Raw genomic sequence first — 24,465 nt, 5'->3', positions numbered from 1 at the left:
TGGTATTTAAAAAAAAAAAAAAAAAAAAAAAAAAAAAAAAAAAAAAATTCATACAGTGATAGTCAATGTGTTCCACGGACTTCAATTTTACAGACAAAAACAATTCTTTAAAATATATCCTTTTTGTTCCACAGAAGAAAAAGTTTGGAACAACATGAGGGTGAGTAAACGATGAAAAAAACCTGCAACTTTCAAAATTAAGACTTATGATTTATAAATGTAACAACTGCTAAAATTTCCTTTCCACCCCGGCACATGATTATGATTTAAAATCTAAAATTTCAGACTGAATTGGAAACTTTCAAATTGGTAAGAGAGAGCACAACAGAAGATAAAAATAGCATCAATTTTATACAAACACGTTTTAATCAACTGATGGTCCCAAAACATTCAGATCAGTATAAATCGTTACACTAGCCATATCTGCTGAAGACTATGTATGCCTCATTTAAAAACAAGCGTGAAGCTCTCATTTCAATTTTAAATGGTTTTGACTTTGAAAATGTATCTAGCTGGTTGGGTATACTCTATCACCCACCCACTCACTCACTCGCTCGCTCAAAAAAAAACAAAAAAACACACTCACCAACTCCAACACACTCTATCACCTCAGAAACCATGACAACCTTTGCTCACAAAATGGGCTGGAGGCCGTTTAAAGGGTTTGGGGGAGAAAAAAAAAAGAATGAAAGAAACTGGCACAACATTACTCATCTAAATCCGTCACATATCAGCATGCTTCCTCTGAATTCACGAACTTATGAACGCATCCCCCTTTAGACAACCACTAGCCCCCTATATTCAACATAAAAAATATTTGTTCACTAAATGCTGCCTTTTTTATTTTATTCAAAGATATTGATCTGGTCTCTGAACAAAATTCAAATACACATTCAATCGGTAAAAAAATGGAATTAAATTTATGGAATAAGCTTTATTCGATTGAATAGCAAAAGCTGAAGGAGCAAGACACTTAAAGTGATTCCACCAAGAGTGTGAAAAAAGAAATGGGGGAACTAAATGAAAAAAGGCAACCAAGTGTGTCCTCAATGATATCATTGCAGAAAGTGAGGTAAACCACAACAAGACCAAAGATTCATATAAAGATGCTGTGGTCTTTAACGAGAAGGTTCAGATTAGTGTCAGATAAGAAAGTGGCCATCTGTGAGGAAAGGAAGTTTTAAAATCCAGCTCCTGGCTGATGAGAACCAAATCACTCTCCTTGGCATCTTAGCCATTAGAGGCCATGGTAATGACAATAGGCCGATTGAACACACTCTGCTGCATCTCTGAGGTCTCTGGATGCATGTTGCCTGATTACTTATGGAAGTGCTGATGATGAGATTGGCTGTGGGGTGATTAGAGGAGACTACAGCAACACTAAAGCCTTATGACACGAGTGGAAGGTTAAGCCTCTACTGACTTAAAGATTAGGTCAACCTAATGTATTAAGCATGAAGAGCATAGACTAAAGACCAAAAATAAGCAGATCATAAAAAAGAAAAGCGTTTTCTAGGATTCTGTGTGTGTGGCTAAACCGACTCGTGTGATTCTCTGAGTCCGGACACAAATCTCCTGCCCTTCAAGACGATGTGAAGTTGTCTTTGTTTTCAAAAAGCATCTGGAGCATCTCTCATAGTCACCTGGAGGCCAGTATCTTATCTCAATCAGAGGGCTGTTAATCCATCCGTGCTCTTCCTGCTGTTCTTTCAGGCCTGCCTGTCCTCACTCAGGTCAGGCCAGATCGAAGACGGGCGACAAGCTTCTGGTGCTTCACAGGCACCTGCTCTATCACTTTTGTTGATGGCAACACTTAGCTAACACTCAGCCAACCTTTACCCTGCCATTTATTCACTGTTAACATAAGAGTGAATGCAGTGTGATGTATGATGTAAAAATGCAATTTTAAGCTATTCAATGGGAAAATATCATGGAAAACCAAATCCTTTTTTTTTATGTTTGATGCATGACAGACATACTCTAATGCATGCAAATTATCTCCACAGTCCATTTACAGAAAGCTGCAAAAACTGGTAATTCAGAAATTGATGTCACAACCATAAGCAAATTAATATTCAACATGAATGCAGCATGGTCAGATAGAAGGTGGAATAAGATCATGTAGAAATATAATAAGTGGAGATGAAAAATTAAAATGCCCCAAAAGTGTAGAAAGTTCCCCAAATTCTTGCTTTATCAGGATCATCCAAGAAATCCATCAACTTGACCTTTAAATTCTTTCGAGGAGAAAAAAAGAGAAGGAAAAAGTGATGCAGTGCTTTGAAAAACAGCTACTGTGTTATCAAAAACATCTTATTTAGATAAAATGAAAAGTAATAAAGGTTGGGTTTTAGCCCTGGTTTGTTTCTTAGGAAGAAAATACTTGTATGTTTGCAAAAATGTTTAAGCACTACTTGCTTGGTTTAAAAATGTAACAGTTATATGGTGCTGAGAGTTTTTCTTTTAAAAGAAAAAACAGGTTCTTTCTCTACGATTCAATATTGATAAAAAAAAAAGTCTTGCTATAAATCTTGCTGAAAAGAGACTGATTTAGCAATTCACTTTTTAACACAGAAGTCACTGCCTTCGAGAGGCGGATCTTAATGCTCTACAAGTACTCTGACAAATTTCTTTAAGTAACTTGTGTGAAGAAAAAAAACACTTCTTAAGAGTAGGTCCTCTATTCAAGTAAAGTATTTTACTGTTTAGATTGGTATAGCCCTCTGGTACATCTATCTCAAGATGATGTGCAAATCTAGTGTTTTAGTGAGATATGAAACATGTGAAACATGTTCATAGTTTCATAATGTCTCCATATACTTTTTTTCACCATTATCATCACCAATGCTTTATACTGAAATTTGATCAGATCCTATGTAAACAGTACTCATTATTTGAGCAGTAATTTCATTGGATGCTCTCTTCCTCTTGTGAAAATAATCAGTTGTATCATTACTTTTGCTCCTACTTGCGTAATTATTGATATTGTACTTGAGTACAGATTTTGGCTACCCAGCACTGATGCCGACTTACCTAGCACTGGTGTTACGGAGGATGACGAGGGCATCGGGAAAGCCATCCAGGTTGTAGTCTCCTAAGTGCAGGGTGATGGGAATGTTTGAAGAGGGCACAAATCCCCACACAGAATCCTTCCTCCTGAAGTCTGTCAGCAACGGCACCCACTGGAGCTGCAAAGAAAGACAATTCCGTTACATGAGCTGGCATTTATTATAAGAGATCACTGCTTAAACTAAAAGAAAAGCAATATAGTTCTATAAAAGTTAACTATATTCACACCACAGTTCAATGTGGCCCTTGACATGAATCGCTATATTAAGTATAATGCAGAAAGTACTAATTTAAATTTGTTTAAAATATATGTTACTGCACATTAGACGTGAAATATTGTGACACTTTGAACAAAGTTAATGCTAATGCATAAGACTTGAAGTCTGAAGTTCTTCTGATTTTTTAAAGTAGCAAAATATAACATTAAATGATAAAATGTGTTGATGTTATGATGAATTTGTCAGGGTAGGGATGTTTTATGCAATTGCGTCAGTTTAGGTGCGTCACATTTAACAGGTCATGTGAACAACCTCGCCAAAAACTATTTGTGGACTGAAAGTAGCCACAGCAAAGCAGCACACCAGGCAAGTGTGGCATTATGGTCCTCTTACTCTCTGGGTTGTTCATTTGCACGCATGTGGGGGAGGCACAAGTGCAGATGCTACAGGCTTTACTCACTCATGAATGTAAAACAGAGAGCCAGGTGCATCTCTGCATGTTTGCATCCATATGGATAGAGGCACACAGACAAGAGGGACAGAGAGAGAGATTGCTAGAGATATGTAGGGAGGGGGAGATGGGCACAAGTGAGAAATAGAGAATGCAGGAGAAAGAAGGCAGAGCGTTCTGTAAGGGCTGCTAATAAGATTTTCTCCTGGCCCTCGGACACAACCAGAATCAGCAATGCTGAAGGTGGATCACGCAAAAAGAGAGTGTGTGTACAATATTTGAACAAACTCTTTTGCATTTGTACAAAATAATATGTCTAAAGCTATTAATGCTAATAGCTCTAAAGCAAGAACTAACTGATGTTAGTCTCCTCTCCATCGAAAACAGAAGTCAAGCTTGTGAGTCATGGTGGGCACTGTAGGCCAAGCCGCCTCATTATGTGTAAAGGTGAGAGTCCTGCAATGTTTGTTTACATTGCAGAACCATTTCCCACTAAGCGTTTGACAGATTATCTAGGACTATTTCTGTTAAAATGGTTTAAAATATTTGATATGCAGTTCATACAGTTAATGACATAACAAAAACAAAACATACAAACAGATGAAATCATCACAATAGACAAACAATTAAAGATATGATAACTAACCTATATACCATCAGAAACATAAACATTCAAAAAACTGGAGAACATTACTAACCTTAAAACTGCTAGTACTGACTGCCAAATACATAAAAATAACTAACTTTTAATGTAGTGTAGATGTAACAATACTAACTGTCAAACAGTTAGAGACATTACAATAACTAACCTTTAAACATTAGAGACATATCACTGTAACTAACCTTTAAGCCATTAGAGTAGAGATAAAACAATTACTAACTTTGAAGGTGCAAGGTAGCTGCTTCCATAGGCTAGGGCCAGCGACCAAAAAACCTGTGTCAGCCTATAATTTTAGATAAGATTGTGGGACATGCTAAAGTGCTTTATCAGAAGATCTTAAAGATCTGCTAGATGAGTAAGGGAGGATAAGATCTTTAATGTACGATGGGTCTTGATCATTAAGGGCTTTAAAAACAAACATCTTAAATCAACATCCTAAAATAAACAGGAAGCCTATAAAGGGGATTCAAATTGGAGTGATATAATTGCATTTTTTTGGCTGATGTTAACAGCCTTGCAGCAGCATTCTGGACCATCTGAAGATTGAGCATCAACAAGATAGACAGAATTACAATAATCGTGAGGAAATAAAACCATGAATAACTTTCTCCAAATCCTGATAAAACAAAAATTATTGACCCCCAAATTTCATACCTCGAGCAAAATTGAAGGAAAATGATTACCAAGCTCATTAACCAGGCAACATCTCGTTTTCAGGGGACCAAAATAATTATTTCAGTTTTGTCATTATTGAGCTGGAGACAGTTATTTGATAACCAAGACTGTCCTTTAAGCAGTCCAGAGAAGGCTGGATAGAGTCACCAGTTTTCCAAGGCAAATATAGCTGAGTTTCATCAGCAAAGAAGTAAAAAGTAATATTATGTTGCCCAATAATACTTCCAAGAGAAAGATTAAAAAAGCGGACTCAATATAGACCCCTGAGGACCCCCACTAACAATAGGGGGTAAGGATGAGGAGAACTTGCTCAAAACTACTGAAAAAGTTCTTATATTTAAGAAAAGAACTAAACCACTGTAAGGCTATGCCCTTGCTAAGGCTATGCAGACCCAATGTTCCAGAAGAGAAAGAGGGATACCATGGTCTATTTTATCAAAGGCAGCGGTAAGACAGAGCATTAATACAACGTTTGTCCCTGTGTCAACCACTAGTAATAAGTTACTGGTCACTTTCAGCAAACCCAACTCAGTGATATGATGAGTAATGAGATATATAGAGATATAACAATAGCTAACCTTCAGAGCTAGAAACATAATTGCTTCTGTAAGGAAAATCTAAGGTTTGTTAGAATCAAATCCCATATAGGGATTGTGGTAGAGCGTGGAGAGGCAACTCACACAACCATCCTGGAGAATTTTCATGATTGTCAACGATGAAAACATCTTCAAATTATGAGAAACAAGGTCTAGTTATAAATGAACTCATTCTGCCAGATATTCTATGATGAGCTGAATGAATGACAACCAAGAAAGACACATCTTCAGTTCACTGACCTATGTTTATTCTCATTTTCCCCTCTCTCTCCTGTTTTTTTTTCTTGCTTTCTTTCGTTCTTTCATTCTCTCAAATTAATGAACGTTTAATGGTTCTTAAGCTCCTGGCACACTTCCCTCCTATAGTACTGCTGAGCCAGACCTCAACCCCCACCACAGGTCCTAAGCAAGCAGTTCTGACTGATGGGCTGTTAAAACAGGTTATGAGATGTTATGACAGCTTATGAACATGCTTGGCAAACCCTTTCTAAACTAGGGCCATTATTGTTGAGAACCTCAATGCTGAAATAAAACAAATGATCCTTATGAAAGACTCTGAGTGGGTGTACATGCTGGTACGTGTTGAGACACTATATAATGCATGCACACATTGGGTTCTGTTCCTGTGTGTGTGAGCTATCCAAGAGTCCTTTACACCTATTCTGCTATTAAGAACTAGTAATGCTTCACATACAAAAACATCGCTTTCTCTCAAGAAGCCACTCACACAGAGTGGCCTTAACTCACAGCTGAATTACTCTGAATTGAAGACTCTTTTCATTCAACATAGAAATTATTATGCAAACAGTCATTGCCCTTGTGGCCATCTACAATCGGCTTCCATCACTCCGTGTCTGCTTGTGTATATTAACTTATATCAGTGCTGACTGCCGGTTAATGCTAAGTCTTATTGATTTATTAGGGAGGGTAGATGGAAATCACAAGGCTGCGGGCTGACATTTTGGTGAACACAGAATGGGTCTACTCAACTCCTTCTAGCTGATAGCTATAGTCAAACTTATGCATGTTTGAGATCATTACCATTCTGACAATGAGTGTTTTCAAACCTTTAAATTTAAGAATGAACTGTCTCTGACAGCAGGTGGCACTTATAGAAAACCAGAAATACCCCGTTTTCAAAGGTATGCAAAGCACTGCACAGTTTTCCAATTCAGAACCCCACTTGTCATGGAGAGGAAATTAAGTATTTACAGTATACACAGGTTTTCAAAAGCCATTCAGATTTTTGTATTTTTTTGGTACCGTTTATCAAATAACACCAAATACAAAAATACAGAGACAGCAGAGCTGCAAAATAGTCCGTCCGTGAGTGCCTCCAAGTCACAGTTTTATGTAACAGCAGTGTCTCTGTACATGTGAATCTTATTGGTTAGCCAGCTTCATTTGCAGTCTGAAGGTAAAGAGATTACAACACCTCTCCGTAAAAGAATCAGTTGCATTGACATCATGCAAATGTTTGTGTTGGTCTGAACAGACACATTAGCAGCCGTTCATTCAAAATGTTTATCACAGCGAATTTTTACAGCAAACTGTTTTTGTGGAATGAACAGGCCTTTAGAAGGTTAAGGAAAAGCAAGAGAGAAAAACAGCAAACACGAAAGACTAAGACATGATTGAGCCAGCAAAGGTATTGAGCATTAGATGGTGAGACATGTCCTGCTTTACAATGAAAGCAAGAACTGCTTGCATGTGCCAAACTTGGCATGTAGACAGTAAGTCTGAATATGAGCAGTTTTGATCTACATTGAAAACATCCTTCAAAAGTTTAAAAATAACCCAAACCAGCTGCCGTTGAGAATAGGTGTTGGCAGCATTAGCTGCTGGCCAATGAAGACGGTTGGCGGCAAACCAGCCTGGCAGTGTCGACCTGTACCATTGCACAAACAGCCTAGATGCTACATGCGCCGGCATCCCTCAACTCTAATGCTGACAGAGGAGTGGAGTAGGCCGGCAGGGTCACACAGGGAGGAATGTTAAAGGCACCATGCAGAATTGATGCAGAAATAAGCCCGATGGGATGTGACTGGCAAAATGTCCTGCTTATCAGCAGCCTTTGGAGAAATGCGAACAGGTTTTAAGTCAATAATTCAAAACTAGCAAACAGATTATACTTTAAGCCACCATACAACCGAGAGAGTATTTCCCACCATCTGCTTTACACCGACCTGGACACTCTGACAGGTCAGGGAGGATTTGGGCTACTCCTCTGGCAGGTGCCTTTAGAGAGCCTGTGTACTCTGCTCATTGTTTAAAAGGATGTGAGAACAAAGACTCTGTACATTTATCATCCTGTTTGTGGTGAACGTCAACCTGACAGTTCATTGAGGCTGACCAGGTGAACATGTGGCATGCCACTTCTGCAAAAAAGACACTTTTGCATGTCTAAAACTACAACTGGCATCTCAGAGTGTGTGTGATGGATGAGAGGAGCGATTAGAAAGCCTGGAGCTGAGAACAAAGAGAGGGAACAGGTAATTTGTGGTGAATGTGTGGTAGGACGGGCCTGTTGCTGAAGAGAGAGGTAACTGCTAGAATTAGACTTCCATCCAGCTATCAGCTGCTCTACTGATTAACCCAATCAACCCAAACTGGAGCACACAGACACGCTCACACACACACACACACACACACACACACACACACACACACACACACACACACACACACACCTTAAGTCCAATCAAACAGAAATGAGTCGGAAGCTAATCAGTGTCATCCAGGATAATGAGACACTGTAATTAACCAACTACCACAGAAAACATGCTAATTTATAATTTGGCTTCCTGCTTTAAGATGTTTATTGGCTGAACACAGCTGGGAGAGACCTGCATTAATGCCACCGGAACGCACTGAGCGTCTAGACACTAAGGATGATGGGATACCTCAGCACCAGCGATTACTTCAGTTTTATAGGTTATTGCTCTACTTGTTCACGACACACATGACAGTTTGTCATGTTATGAGCCACTTACATCATTTGAAGTGTCTCATTTATGTAAATGACGGCATGAGCCCAGCAAACACCATGCGACCGAACAGCTGCAATGTCAGCGAATTAGACTATATCATTGTTGCCAAAGTGACGGAGAGGGGAAGAGGGAGAGAATGATCTCTTTAATGCAGAAAGCCATGATAGCCTTTCCTTAGCAAAAGTAATGGGGTATCTTCGATAGAGCAGACGCTGTGCACAGAATACAAATGGCCTATTTTCCTCTCTCCCTCATATCAGTCGGGGAGACATCATCACGTTTGCATTGCCAAGACTCCATCCCTGTGGCTGTTTACACTAAAGTGCAAAAAGCCCCTGTTTTAGTCGAGCTACGCTTTCCACCACTCCTACATCCCAGCTGCGAAGCTCCATTAGGCCAAGAAATTAAAATCAGCACTCGCCGGCAGGAAGACACCAGACGAGGTGCCATTACATCAATAGGTGCCACTGACAGATGATATGAAAGTGCGATGTCTAATGAACTGCCATCTTTATGATTCTCCAGGAGAAAAAAAGGAAGAAAGAAAGCTTCATCGCTCGTCGCATTACGAAGAATGCATGCCATTCCTCCCTGCGAGTGAAACAGAATCTCCAACAGACGGCCTCTTCATTAGCCTCCCTAGAGGCGAGAAGTACAATTTGTAATAAAATGTGGTACAAGAATCAGGAGACAGGCATGTCAGATCAGAGGTGTTGATGGCAGGAAAGGTGGGAAAGGTACAGGCTGTTATTATAGTATGCAGTGTTTATGTCTGAAGAGAAAAGACTAAACACGTGCACCTGCGAGAGTGCCTAGAACTGAAGGTCACCTGCAGGCAGTGATTAATTTGTAAATAATGAGAGCCGTAGCAAGGACTGGTGGTGGATCTGGCAGGTTGGGGGTGGGGGTTGGTGGGTGAAAAAGTGCATTTAGCACCATTTTGACACTTCATGAGAGCATACATACATAGTATAGTATACATATCTTGTAGTGGAAAAAGCTTTGTTGATGATACTTGTGGGAGCGATCTAGCTAGTGTTGCAATGGCAGCTTGCAGTGTGGTGACAGGTTGACACAGGATTACTATAGCGATGGTCAGTTAACTTGCATGAAAGTGTAAATAAATGTATTGTAATCATACTTAGGGGTAAATTAATGAGAAAAAAAATTAACTTAAATGATTTTAGCAAATGGCTGCAATATAACAGAGTGAAAAATTTAAGGGGGTCTGAATACTTTCCGTACCCACTGTATATTATTAATATTAATATTGATTAAATTGCCTATATTTTTAAAATAAAGACCTTTCACCGTTTAAAAGCATTAAGCCATGTGCTTAAAGATAAAAATATATAAACATTGTGAAGTTTTGTGATATTTAATTGAACATACAAATAAATAAATCAAATTTTTGTAACAATTATTGTAACACTGGCAACAGACATTACTGTATATCACACTGCTTAGAGTAATGCTTAAAAACAAGAGAGATACATATTCAATATTCATCTCAACAGTTCTAGTACTGCTCCAGTGAGAAATCATTAGTACCGATGATGTTTTCACTCTTTTGTAGCATTTGGACCAATCAGACACACAACTTTTTCTTATATTTAACAAATAATATCTAACGCCCCCCTCACCTAACCTAAAGGCCAATTATGGGGGTCTATGGACCCTTCCCCCGAAATGCATCTCTAACACCTCAGAAAGGCAGATCAGGCCTCTGGATCCATGGCAACCAATGCTGATATCACTGGTTTTATTGCCCAAAGGAATGCGGGCAGAGCAATTCACTCATTTTCCTCATAGGAAAGACACATAATGCCCAGAGAAATGGACTGTTCTCTAATTAATTCATAGGAAAACCTTTCTTTGAATGAACATGCATATCCTTCAGGTTATTGTGTATACCATTACTGTTCTTGTATATTGTCTGTTGTAGTGTATGCTGTGTTATGCATGTTATGATAGACCACTAGTTAATATAACCTAACCTATATCATGTTTGGTCTCTATGAATTTATCTTCGGATGATCTAATTGAGAGTACATATTACATGCTGATACCTATGCAACATATTAATGTTCTAAGAATCTTTCAAAGAGACAAAGAGTCATAAAACTCCCCAGTATTTCCAACCTCCTGCTTGGAATTTCAGCCTTTCTCATTGGACAAGCCCATCTTGAGAGGCGTGAAGCTTGTCAGACCTTAAAGGCCTCACATCAGTGACCCGCCTTCAGTCTGCGGTTCTGTTAGATTCTGAGAAGATGAGGATGTGAGCTAGAACGCTCATAAGGACACCCTAAGTTCGCGCCAGGCTTCGGCCTTGACTTTCCATTCACCAAGATCCTCTGACTCAAAATGGTTCTTCCTCATCACCTAACTTCAGCCAACCTACTGGAGCCCCAAAGAGCATCAGGACTCTCTTTCAAACAGGCGAGACATGCAATTATCAAACTTATCAAGTCTTATTAATTGATACATTAAGTATCATTTGCACCTTTTACAAAGGTGTGTTTGAACTAAGAAACTGATGTAGATCTGTAGATCTGCTGAATATCAAATGGTACCATAGCTTCATGTTTTTATTTCTCTTCTTTCTACTGCCTAAGCTTTAACCCTTTTCCTATACCACCTGTATGTGTGTGTGTGTGTGTGTATGTTAGACTAGTTTAAGTGTTTATGTAGTTAATAAAGTCTTACTTGTATCACATCTGACGTTGTTCATTGTTTGCTCATAACTGGAGTCCCTAATCATGCAGATTTTTGCTACATTCTCCGAGTAGTATTGTACAGTAAGAAAGTTATTTTCCTTAACCAGGAAATTAACGTTCTTAGAATTAACAGACAGTTGACACTGAGAGGTCAAATGAATGCTTACAGCGGATCTAAATATTTATAATTAATTATAACTAGTTATGATTAATTATTCATATTTCCCCTTTGAACTGATTCGCTACACTTTATAGGAAATTCTTCAGAGATAAGTAACACAAATTACGAATAACTGAGGATTCAAGAGAAATGCCATTACTGCAGGACAAACTGTCAAAACAGAGAATTATTATAATCACTCTTAACAAAGAAAGATATTTTCAGAGGCATCGTTAGACATGAGATGTGGGAGGTGAACCATATAGTTTGTTTATAACTAGGGATGCACCGATATGAAAATTTTGGCCGATACCGATAACCGATAATTCTTTATTTTTGAAAGCCGATAACCGATATGTTGGCCGATAAATCTATATCCAAATTGTTATATACTTTTTGAGAGCCTGATTACAAAAAAGGTCTCATCATTAAAAGCCACATCCCAAACACTTCAACATAAGCAGCCTAGTTTGAACGGTGTACGTTTTAAAAATATTTTTACTCTCCCATTACCAAATTTAGTCATAAAAAAAGTCTTACAAATAAATAAAATAATGCATAAATAATGCAAACAAGTCACTGGACATCATTACACATGTAAAGAATCAAAATGAATGCGCCACAGATCAATAAAACAGAATAGCCTCTGCACGGACAATAATTAAATGATTTTAATTACTAAACCATATTGTTGATGAAAATAATAAGAGAAAAATACAAGTGGTTGTTGTTATTAATAATATATCAATGATTTTGAAAAAGTAACAAATTAATACCACTGTTTTAAATAGCAGCCATTGAGCTGCAGCTCAAGCTGAAGCTGAAGAGCTGAATGAACACGGTAAACTGAAGCGTTTTGCTGGCAGCTTATTTAACTCAAGGAAATGCATCCTGAGATTAATATTAATACAACATAAACATAATATTACAACTTATATATGAAATGACAAATGACGCAGTTATTGCATGCTATAGTCAGAATGTGTGATCCTGTTGTGGATGCGCTCTTCCCATAACAACGCGCTGAAACACGGCAACTAAACCCAAAGAATTCACAACGTTTTATTATAATAATGTTCTCATTAGAATGTTATATACATGACATTCCCAATCATAGTTATTAATGTTGTGCACTGCTGTTTGGGCTGCGTGTGCTGAGCTAAAGATGATCACCGGTAAACTGAAGTGCTCTTTTAACTTAACCAAACGCATTCTATATGAGATAAATCAGATATACATCAAATAAACACAATATTACAATGTACAATTGCACAAAAGGCTGCAAACGAACAGCGCGCATCTGAAGTGTCTCTGAAGGAAATAATGCATTATTTATCGGCTTTAAGATATCGGCCAAATTTTCTTATCAGGCCGATACCGATAACAGAAAAAATGAGCCGATATGGGCCGATACCGATATGGTGGCCGATATATCGTGCATCCCTATTTATAACAATGGTAATCGTTTGACCCCTAATCTGTACAGGCCACTGCATAAATGTCTTTCAGAGGCATATGAGGTTTGATAAACTAAAATAGGTGCTACATCGTACTGCAGTGGTGCCAGATCAGCTTATCGAAAAGACCCCATTCACTGACTAAACAGACAAAATGGATGACAAAAGTTGTCCATTGACAGACAAGCGGTTGTGAATGTTAAAGCAGAGAACATTAGCAGGAGTCACTTAAGGAAAGAGCTAAAGACTCGGGCTGCGCAGTGCCCTCAGAGGAAAGCTCTGAGGATTTCTTCAGAATGATTTCAGATGACATTAAACAGGAAGGACCGAACTAGCATTTCTCAAAAAATAGCCAAAGGTTAAAATCCAGATCTATCAGACACTGCAGTGCATGCATATTGCAGCTTCTTCATGTAGCACAATGCACCATTAACCACAGTTGTACCTTAAACTCTGCAGCACAAACACACAAAGCCCTAGAAAACATTCTCAACACTTTACCAACTGCCTAGTAACCATAGGGGATGTTTAAAACTTCGCAAATGACAAGAATGCACAAATCAATGGCGTTTTCTGTTGAGTTCTGATCGCTGTGTTTCTAGGAGGAACTGCTTATCAGATAAAATTTCTATTTTGGCTCATTTCTGATAACGCTTTCAGCTGCCAATAAGTGCGCAGCCCTCTCAGCTTCCATAAGCACATTTTACCATGTTCAAATCTGCACACATTCCCCCTTAAACAGTTTAGATACTGTTAAAAATTATTCAAATTATGTGTGGGTTGACTAACAACTCGTGAGTGGCAGCATACAAGCTGAACAGGTGGTGCTGTGACACGAGGGGAGCGGGACGGCATGAGTGCTGACAGATTCCCCAGCTGCCTGAGAGAGAGACTAAATGAAGGCCTCAGCACCCTGTATGGGTTTAGCAGATAATGGCCAATCTAACCTCCTCAGGAGATGTCTCTACACGGATGTCTGGGAAATGTAGCCCTTTGTAGCTTTGCCCACAGGACACTTACTTCAGATAATTTAGAATCAGTCAGATACAAAGCCACATCCACATTTACACTGATCAATACCGTTAAACAAACTGCTCAGAGACTGACGCTTTAGGTGATTTCAGACTCACGAGATACATAGTCAATGAGACAAGCAAATATCCAGACAGAGACACACACACAAACGCACACAGCACAGGCAGAATTCGGAGTGTGAGCTATGAGAGTGAGTGTAAATATTATTTATACTCCTCTGAGAGAAAAAAAAAGAAGAGTGAAATACATGGCCTGCCACACTCAGCTGATGCTGCCAAGCTGGAAACAAAGTTGCTATTGAGGAGTACATGAAAATTAAATGAATAAGTGCGAGACATCCCGGACTGAGAGACAGAGAGCAGCTCAGCCTATGAAGGCGTCCATCCCTCCCTCCTACCCCTGTTCACTTCCTCACGACTCTGTTGAAATTCAATACACACGTACACAGACACTCACTTCCACCACCTCAGACAATCTACTGCTTTGCTCTCCATCATTTTCTCCCCATCTCTCTTTCTTTCTCGCACCATTTTTTATGGATGCCGCTTTGCTGCATTGCAGCTTAAGTGATAGTTTAATTCTGTGGTGATCCCAAAGTCCTTCCTTTCTCATATTCTTTCAGAGCCCATCTAAAATCCATGTCTAAAATCCAGGCAATCATTTAAATCTTGGGAAGGATAAAAGCGTACAGGTTTAAACAAAATGCAACCATCGGGAAATAGATGTCTGATTGTCATAATGATTTGTTATGAAATACAATTTGGGTGTTTCTGAAATAGCTTCACTTTTGAGGACAAAAATGACTGAAAAACAGCTCTATAGAGCTAGAAGTAAACTTAAAAAACATGCTAATGAGACCTTTTCACAGGTAAAATGGGCAAAAAAAAAACTTCTAATAATGCAAACAGTATTTTAAGGTAAATATTAGGCTAAAGGCCATTCACACCAAGAACATTAACTATAAATATAACTGTAACCCTAAAGTTTTAATAATCATTCAAATGCTACGAGAGTAGTGAAGTCCACACCACAGCTGCTGTATAACTATAACAATACAGAGGAATAATATCATTGGAATCACTTTCAATACTGTTTTTTTCCAGCTGATGAATGAATAGAACATTGGCAGCCAATCAGAATCCACCAGACTATGAAGAGCTTGAGCATTTAAAGTAACAGATGACAAAAATCTTGATATATCCATTCAATTTTTACCATTTTATGAAAATCTCTTACTGAAAATCTGAAATCTCTATTACTGAAATCTCCAGTTCATTCCTATAAGACATTCGGTAAAGCTTGTCTGAGTTAGCAACAGTAACCAAAGGGGGGTGGACCAAAAGATACATTTTAAGTCAGCATGAAATAGAGATTGTCTTTCTTCACCTATTATGATATCAATGAGAAAAATATAATTTATGATACACTCAGCAATATTCCATAAACAAATAAGAACTGCCAGTTTTGATTTCATGGTGACTATAAAAGCTGCCGTTGGTAATTTCTGCGCCACTGTTATTACCAAATGGAACAACAAAATAAATTTCAAACGGGTCAACTCTCTCTCTTCCATTTCACAGGCAGTCCCGCCCCACACTCACATCATTGGCTAAGAAAAAAAGCCACCTTTGGACCACTCAAGCGAACAGAAATATCAACCTGGCCCAGAAATCAACCTGGATTAATTATAGTGAACCCATCATTAAATAAAGATAATATTTTAATTTTAAAATTCAAAAACCTACACACACCACCTTTTATTAAAACAGAAGTGACTTTAAAGTGTCCATTTATACAGCCATCCAAAAGTGTGTGTGTACGAGGGTGATGACAATCACTGTCCCTAATCACTCTAATGAGTGTGATGTTACATGTGTTTACACTGTCAATATTAAGCAGATGAGCCGGAAAGGAAAACAGAGAGAATGAGTTTATTCAGCAGACTATGTGTGTGTAAGAGAGAGTGTATTTGATTAGCAGACACACACCCCCGTCCACACAAACATGCCTAAAAACAGAGAAATCCCTGGGCCAATTAAATCATAGACTGCGTTCTCTGACTATAACACAAGCGTTTCTTTTGTTATTCTCTACCTTTTGTCAGGTATTTGTTTTCTTCTATCTTCTCTTTTCAATACACCATGCATGCTGCTATGTCTATATCAGTCTCGTACATTATTTGGCAGCATTGAATAAACACTTTCAAACCAGTGTAGCTTGTTGTTTTCTGAACTCTAAAAAGAATAGAAGGGGAGAAAACGGAGAAGAAAAGAAAGACCATTTATGGACAGAAGCAAAGTGATGGACAGATGGGAATATAATGAGAGTCAAACTTTGTATTCCTTTCAGTATATCTGATGATGAAGACTAGCGCCTGTGGCAGGCGGACAAAAGCGGACACGTGTTTAACGCCCTTTACATTCTTGCCCTCTCCTAGTCTCCGTCCATCGTTGTTCCCTTTCTCTCTGGTCCCAAGGCCTGTCACAAGCGGACTGTGTGTGTGTGTGTGTGTGTGTGTTTGAGGGCAGAGAGATAACCACTGCCTTCTACTGTGAAGCTGACATTCAGCAAAGAGCATGAGCTGCGCCAGACCACAGCAGGTGTTCACACAATGAGCTCTAAATAACTACATGCCGCTATTATTATAGGCTTTTATTGTAATCTATTATAATCATTTGAATCTTCATATATTCAGCGGATAATATATGCTTTGAATACAAGACGATTTCCTGAATGCCCCTTATGGGATCCATTGATTGGAAGAACAATCAATCCATCAATCAATGGCAGACAATCCATACATCCATTTAAAATGTAGTGCTGGACAAAAGTACTGTTTTTCTGATTAATCAAAAAACAAAAACAAAATATACAATGCAACCAGTGTAGTCCAATTCACAAATGAATGACTTTTAGTGAATCAGTAGCATATGGAGCGTCCGGTGTTGCTCAATTACGGCAATGAATGACTCTTAGAATTCGGTTCTTTTTCATTAATATTTCAAGATGAGTTATAGGTATGAATCAGTCTGAATGTTGTATTCTGAATAAAAATATTGAAATTTGAAACTTCCACATCATTGCATTCTGTTTTTATTCACAATTTGTACAGTGTCCCAACTTTTTTGGAATCGGGTTTGTAAATGCATAAATGACTTTTCTTTTTTTTAGTATTTCTTTTAGTATATTTGAAAACTTGTATTTTATTTTATTACTCCAGTCTTCAGTGTCACATGATCATTCTAATATGCTGATCTGATTCTCAAGAAACACTTCTTATTATTTCAACATTGAAGACAGTTGTGCTCCTTAATATTTTTGTGGAAACTGCAATACATTTTTTTCAGGATTCTTTTATGAAGACTACAAAGTTCTAAAGAACAGCATTTACTTGAAACCGAAATCTATAAATGTATTTACTGTCACTTTTGATCATGTGCATCCTTGCTTAGTAAAAGTATTAATTTATTTAATTAAAAAAATCTTCAATCTGAATCAAATTGAGAGCTTGTGAGTCAAATTAAATCAGGAAATCTGTATGAATGCCGAGCCCCACCACTGATCCATCTCTTAAATCTATCCATTGGTTTTAGAAGCGACAGTGACAATGTTTAAAACAGTCCTGTCACTGTCCTCACTGACTCTGCAGATGCAAATGGATGGAAGAGTGTGACACAGTAATAATAGAGGACTCGTGTACCTCTGTCTCTCCAGGCTTGGCCAGGTAAATTGCACTTCTATCACACGCATCATCCATGCAGACTGGCAACAGGTGGTCCTGGGAGCCGTCACCGTCTGAGGAAAAACAGAAAGAGGGAAAGAGAGTGAGTGAGGAGGTAAAATGAGGTCTATGATATACTAATGCATCTTTTCATTTGGTTCGTAACGCTCCAGAATTCAGCATATGGAGATAACATCATGTGACCTTGAGCATGTGTAATGAAGTGTGTGGCAGCCTGGTGCGCAGCAGTTTGTCCTGGTGTCAGAATCCTGTGCCTGAGTCTTTATTCCTTCATGTTTACCACTTGCATGCTTGAGACAAAGTACCTACTATTAATATGAAATATTAACAAATCATGAGATCAATAAACTAAAACAAGAAAAGAAAAAGCAACTCGACTGAATAGTGAAAAGAGAAGAACTGGAGGCAGAGCAGTGGTGTGAAACATATGCATTGACATTCATAGCATCTACCACACACCAAATAGCCACGTAGATCAAACCGGCAGCCTGTGGAGAAAGAGAGAATTACACGAAAACACACATACACACACACACACACACACACACACACACACAGTTTGTTTATATTTCTATCATGGTGAGGACTTTCCACTTTTGGATTCTGTAAAGCACGATGCTGGCAATGTCAAGGTCATGGGATTGATATATGAATATATGTATTTGGTTATGTTGCAATATACCAGTATTGACCATTTAAATTTTTTTTATATTGATATCATGGAGATATTGCATGTATGATAATACCATAAATAAGCCAGCGCCTTTGGATGACAGTCTAACATAGTAGATGGCTGTATAACACTGGTTGCCACCTGCCAAAAAACTGAAAAAAAAGAAGACAACAACGCAATGTGTAGCTTATTGCCAGTGTGGGAGTTTTTTTGGATTCTGTTAGACACCCCTGTCTGCAGGAATAACAATCAGCAGCAGTAAGCACAAAAGGTATAATAACACCAAGCAACCTGTTCACCCACTTTTCTCTCCATCATCCTGCAAAGTTCACCATCGTAGGATTAAGCTGTACTTAGTTTGCCAGCCCTGAAATGGGAAATGTTACATTAAGGTCTTGTGTAAGGTAAGGTCTAACTAAGGTCTTGTGTTGTTACAGCTCCATTATAATATTGTTTTTTCTTTCCCTCAGAATCTTTAAAGATAACACAGTAACGTTGTTATTATGAATTCTTTTGACCATGATAATCATATAGTGAAAACCTGATATTGTAACAGCCCTAATATATATTATGTATAGAGACCAATATATACTCTGCAAGAAAGATTAAGGCCCAAACCTGATTCTATTTTATACCCCTTCCCCTACCCCTCCGCCTACCCCTTCCTTTTGTCCCTTGAAACAGAGTGTCAAGGGGTAGGGGTGAAAATATTCCCCTAAGAATTGAGACACCACTATTATGTCATCACACATCATCATACGTCTTCTAGCTCCTACAATACACACACCTATACTGGTGTGCATTAGAGCCTTTAATTACCGTTCTATATTAATGCGCTGCTTACTGACACACACTCATCAGATATCGCACAGCTCACACATCCAGGAGCAAAGAAACTTGTCAACGCTGCCCCATGACTTTTATTAATAACGGTTTAAATACTGAATAGCTACGTTATATTTTCCAGTGACGAGAGGATAAAACGCTGTTTTTGAAGTAAACTCACTCTAAAAAGAGAACCGCACAGGCACACACACACACACACACACACACACTCTCGAATTGGCAATATTTCAGAAAAGGGTTTAGCGATTTATAATTAATGGGGGTACTAGCCCTCCTCAATGTCTACGGTGGTTATGACTCTGATCAGACATGAAAATAGCCTATGTTGTGGCACTATCGTGCAGTCTGTAATGATATGACGTTAGCAAACTTTAGCGATTTTTTGCAAACATTTCTTTGAGTAACATGACCGTAAATATGAACTCACGATTGAATGTAACAAAACAAAAGATTACTTTTTGTTAAAATCTTTATTAATGCCAAAAATGCTTACATTTATGTGTCTTTTTGATCGCTCGGGCAGCCATGTTGCCGCTGAAGCCGGTTTATGCTGAGATAAATCATACCCCTTAGTTTGAAGTGTGGTCCCGAAAAATCTTAGTTTGAAGGGCTATCTGGCCCTTCCCCTTACCCCTACCCCTCCGACCAAAAGAGAATCGAGACACCCCTACCCCTTCACGTGAATGCGTGAAACGGAGGGGTAGGCGAAAGTGGAAGGGCTAAGGGGTAGAATTGGGATTGGGCCTAAGTTTTACAGAGAATATTGCTTTACAAAACCCAGTGAATAAGCTAAAAGTGACAGTGAATACAAAGTATTCTTGAACAGAAATACTGTATGTTGCAAGAAACGGAATAAAACAATAATTCTGACCAGTATTTAGAGAACAGAATGAAACCGTAATAAAGACATTCAGTAAATAAGTTATTTTTATTGTTAAATAAAATTAATGTCTAAAGTTAGCAAATTACCTCTCGTAGCCATAAAAAGCATTTAGCAAAATACTAATTTCATCTCTCAATTTTTTTTTCACACCTCCTTGCAACCTCCGGTTTGAATGAAGATGGAAATTAGTGTGTTAAAGGTGCAGTAGGAGATCTTGGAAAATGCTAACTTTAGCCTGATAGCTCTGAAAGCGAATGTCCCACCCTCCCTGCAATCGCCGTCCAAAGCCACGCCCCCGTACATGAACGCGCACGACTAGAGACGACATTACTACAATACATCATGTGTCATTCACCGGTGAGGAAAATTGATAGTACAGTTAGTAACAGTACTACAATAGCAAGGAAGGAAGGAAGGTCAGGTTGTTGATGTTTGCCTGCCATTCTCGCTCTGTCTGCACAGCGTCGTACGTGAACGCGCGGATGACGTATCCTGTCTGCGCGAACCGGGTGCGCAGAGGTATGCTAATACATATGTTGACAGGCATGTAGTAAAGCCTATCATAAAGTTCGGACCCAACATTTTGATTGGACGAAAATTTCTTGGTCCTACGCCTGACCCTGGACCACAAAACCAGTCTTAAGTCGCTTGGGTATATTTTTAGCAATAGCATAAGTTCAAACAACCATTCAATATCTATTATTTCCTGAATATTACTGATGAACAGATCAAAAAGTAGGCTACTGTTCACATGCGTTTTATTACTATATAGTATAGAAATATAGTAATAATTTAGTACTTTCTCCTGTTTTATTGTTGGTTTCCTCTTTTCTGATCATTTGTAATGAGGATAAAAAGACAAAAAAAAACAAATAGGTTCAAACATCAATTCAATATCTATTATTTCCTGAATATTATGACATTCAGGAGGGCCGCCCCCTGATGACGTCATACTATGCAAATTAGATGAGAATATTTACACCCCACATAAACTTTCAGTCATGCCCAACATTTTTCTAATTTACATTAGATCTCTATCTTTAAGCCCTTTCAAGCTACAAGCTTTTGAAATCTTGATGTCAAAATCCAGCATTTTTCCAAAAAAACCCTGGCGCCTAAAGGGTTAAGTCGCTTGGGTATATTTTTAGCAATAGCCGAAAAAATCATTGTATGGGTCAAAATTATCGATTTTTCTTTTATGCCAAAAGTCATTAGGATATTTAGTAAAGATCATGTTCCATGAAGATATTTAGTAAATTTTTTACCGTAAATATATCAAAACGTAATTTTTGATTTGTAATATGCATTGCTAAGAACTTAATTTGGACAACTTTAAAGGTGATTTTCTCAGTATTTAGATTTTTTTGCACACTCAGATTCCAGATTTTCAAATAGTTGTATCTCGGCCAAATATTGTCCTATCCCAACAAACCATTAATCAATGGAAAGCTTATTTATTCAGCTTTCAGATTATGCATAAATCTCAATTTCACAAAATTGACCCTTATGACTGGTTTTGTGGTCCAGGGTCACATACATAAATACATTTAGAGCACTTAACTTAATGATTATTATCGGGATGTGAAGAGACTTTCAACCAGCATTACAAAAAATGTTTCTGAAGACAATCACCTATTGCACCTTTTTAATAAGCCAATTTTTTTTGTGCTGATCCCCAGAATGTAGCTGACTTAAAGCTGGGGACGTTTGTTCTATACAATATAAGCAAAACCTCACATACATACAGTATACCCTTATCACCAACAATCAGAGAAGAGCTGCCTTCCTTTATTGAGATAAAGAGTTTATACGGCTTCTGTTTTCTGTATTTTTAAGAGCTTTTTCTCTCAGTACATTAGCAGAAGGAGAGACTGAATGTGACTGTGTGTGTGTGTCTGTGTGAGATTCAAAGCATGTGTATGTGTACGGTAGGAGTATGAACCAGTTGATTATTGCCACTAATGACTTCAGCTTCCTGCTGTACAGTACACATGCACATGTCTAGTAGCTGTAGAAAAACACTGCAAAAGCCCTCTATGACCCACACACATGCACACACACACAGACATGTTTATGTCATGATGACTGGCCATTAAATGCCACATCACATTAAAAAAAAAAAAATTGTTAAAAGAGGACATCTCTGCCATTCGCTACCTTCCTGACAGTACCCTAGTCTTGAATATCATTCAGCTAATGAATAATGCATTTAGCTGTCACATGTAAAAAAAAAGAAAAGAGCAATTACCATCCTGATAGAGCAGATGGAGAGTTCTGTCTAACATATGTTGTGCATTCATAATGACACGTCAATGTCAAGACTGACTACATTCTGACAGTGCACATTCATGAATTATAAAACTTTTGCACTGTACATGTGTTGGAGGGTGTGACTCTTGCAGTTCTGATCAAGCCTCTGAACTGGATTTTAGTGTATTTCGTATCCCATTCACTTTTATTGTACATCTTTTTTAATGGAAAATCTAAAACAATAATAATGCTGTCTACAACTTTAACTAACTAAAAAAGTAATGATGCTGTTAATCACTAAATTTAAAGATACATTTTTCAAACTGGGAACAAGACAGATGGGTATCTGAGAATGTCACAGTCCAACCTTTATTACCCAAGTGCTCATCTGTCACTGCACTACAAAAATAATTTATTGCTTTGCTCAAGTCAAATTGAACTCACATATTATACGCAAAATGACACAATGGCAACACATCATTCAAATGAGTTCAATCGTATTACAGTAATTCCAACACCAAATTTTACCCCATTTTACGCTACCGTTCAAAACTTTGGGGCCGGTATGTTTTTGAACGAAGGCTGCATTTATTTGATCAAAAATACAGCAAAAACAATAATATTGTGAAATATTACAATGCAAAATAACCATTTTCTATTTTAATACATTTGAAAACACAATTTATTCCTGTAATGGCAAAGCTAAAATTTCTGCAGCCATTACTCCATTACTTAGTCTTTAGTGTCACATGATCCTTCAGAAATCATTCTAATATGCTTATTTGAAGCTGAAACATTTCTGTGATACATTTTTAAGGATCCTTTGATGAATAGAAACAGCATTTATTTGAAACCGAATGTTAAGTAACAACACAAATATCTTTACTGTCACTTTGATATAAAAGTATTAACTTTGTTTAAAAAAAAACACACTAACCCCAAACTTTTTGGTAGTGTACATCACAAGGACAAAAGGTAAACACCAAAGATTTTTCTTCACAAAACCACGTATATTTGTTTATTTTTTCCTTAGTGTCAAAAACAGTGCTGCCAATAGAATAATAATGTTCTGATTTCCAAGTAGTCTTTAAAGGGGTCATGAACGATTGCTTGAAATTGGAGTCAGATTGAACACAACGCTAGACTAAAATTGAAACTAAATCCTGATAAATTAACCCTCTTAGCGCCAAAGTCGCAAAATTGCGACAAGACGTCATACTTAATCAAATAGACTGTAGTTCCTAATATGGTGTAATATCTCATTTGTATTCCCTACCACTAGATGGCAGACATGTAGTACTTCGATTCTAGACCAAAATTACGTTACCTTCCTATTCAAAGTGTTCGAGGAAATAGCAGAGCAAGTGAGCTTTCGTGTCATTGATGCGGAAGCAGTTCAGTTCATAGCGTGCGGGTAAGATGTGAGATTTGTGAGAGAAAATCGCCAAATGGCTAATAAAAGTTGTACCGTGAGGATGTGTTGCAAATGTTATTCGCCGATTCTGACTCTGAAGGGGAATATTTTCCTTTTGGAAATGACGATCGGTCGTCTAATAACCGCGCTTCTCCCGGTACATCTTTGCAGCGCAGTGGTGCCGCCGTGCAAGGCGCGAGTGTTCACGAAGCACAACCGAGTGATGATTTCGACCCTTTGCCCAACGAGTATGGGGGTGGCAGGGCAATATCTATTATTTCCTGAATATTACTGATGAACAGATCAAAAAGTAGGATACTGTTCACATGCGTTTTACTACTATATAGTATAGTAATATAGTAATAATTTAGTACTTTCTCCTGTTTTATTGTTGGTTTCCTCTTTTCTGATCATTTGGAATGAGGACAAAAAGAAAAAAAAGACATGCAAATAAGTTCAAACAACCATTCAATATCTATTATTTCCTGAATATTACTGATGAACAGATCAAAAAGTAGGCTACTGTTCACATGCGTTTTATAGTATAGTAGTATAGAAATATAGTAATAATTTAGTACTTTCTCCTGTTTTATTGTTGGTTTCCTCTTTTCTGATCATAGGATAAAAA

The 24,465-nt window shown here is 37.9% G+C and overlaps 1 protein-coding gene across 1 annotated transcript in view; it reads right to left on the bottom strand.

Moving 5' to 3' along the window:
- The window catches only part of itfg1 (integrin alpha FG-GAP repeat containing 1), a 136,381-nt gene that overhangs the window by 59,056 nt on the left and 52,860 nt on the right, over positions 1–24,465 (bottom strand). Inside the window, exons 9-10 of the mRNA XM_016290077.1 lie at positions 17,730–17,824; positions 3,034–3,188 (exon numbers count right to left, since the gene is read on the bottom strand). Coding sequence (XP_016145563.1) covers positions 3,034–3,188; positions 17,730–17,824 — 250 coding nt within the window. The remainder of the gene's footprint in view (positions 1–3,033; positions 3,189–17,729; positions 17,825–24,465) is intronic.

The sequence above is a fragment of the Sinocyclocheilus grahami genome, unplaced genomic scaffold (genome assembly GCF_001515645.1).
Source record: "Sinocyclocheilus grahami isolate Dianchi unplaced genomic scaffold, SAMN03320097.WGS_v1.1 scaffold254.1, whole genome shotgun sequence".
Taxonomy (NCBI): Eukaryota; Metazoa; Chordata; class Actinopteri; order Cypriniformes; family Cyprinidae; genus Sinocyclocheilus; species Sinocyclocheilus grahami.
Note: the sequence above shows the minus strand (reverse complement) of the source record. Positions and strands in the feature narration are given on the sequence as shown.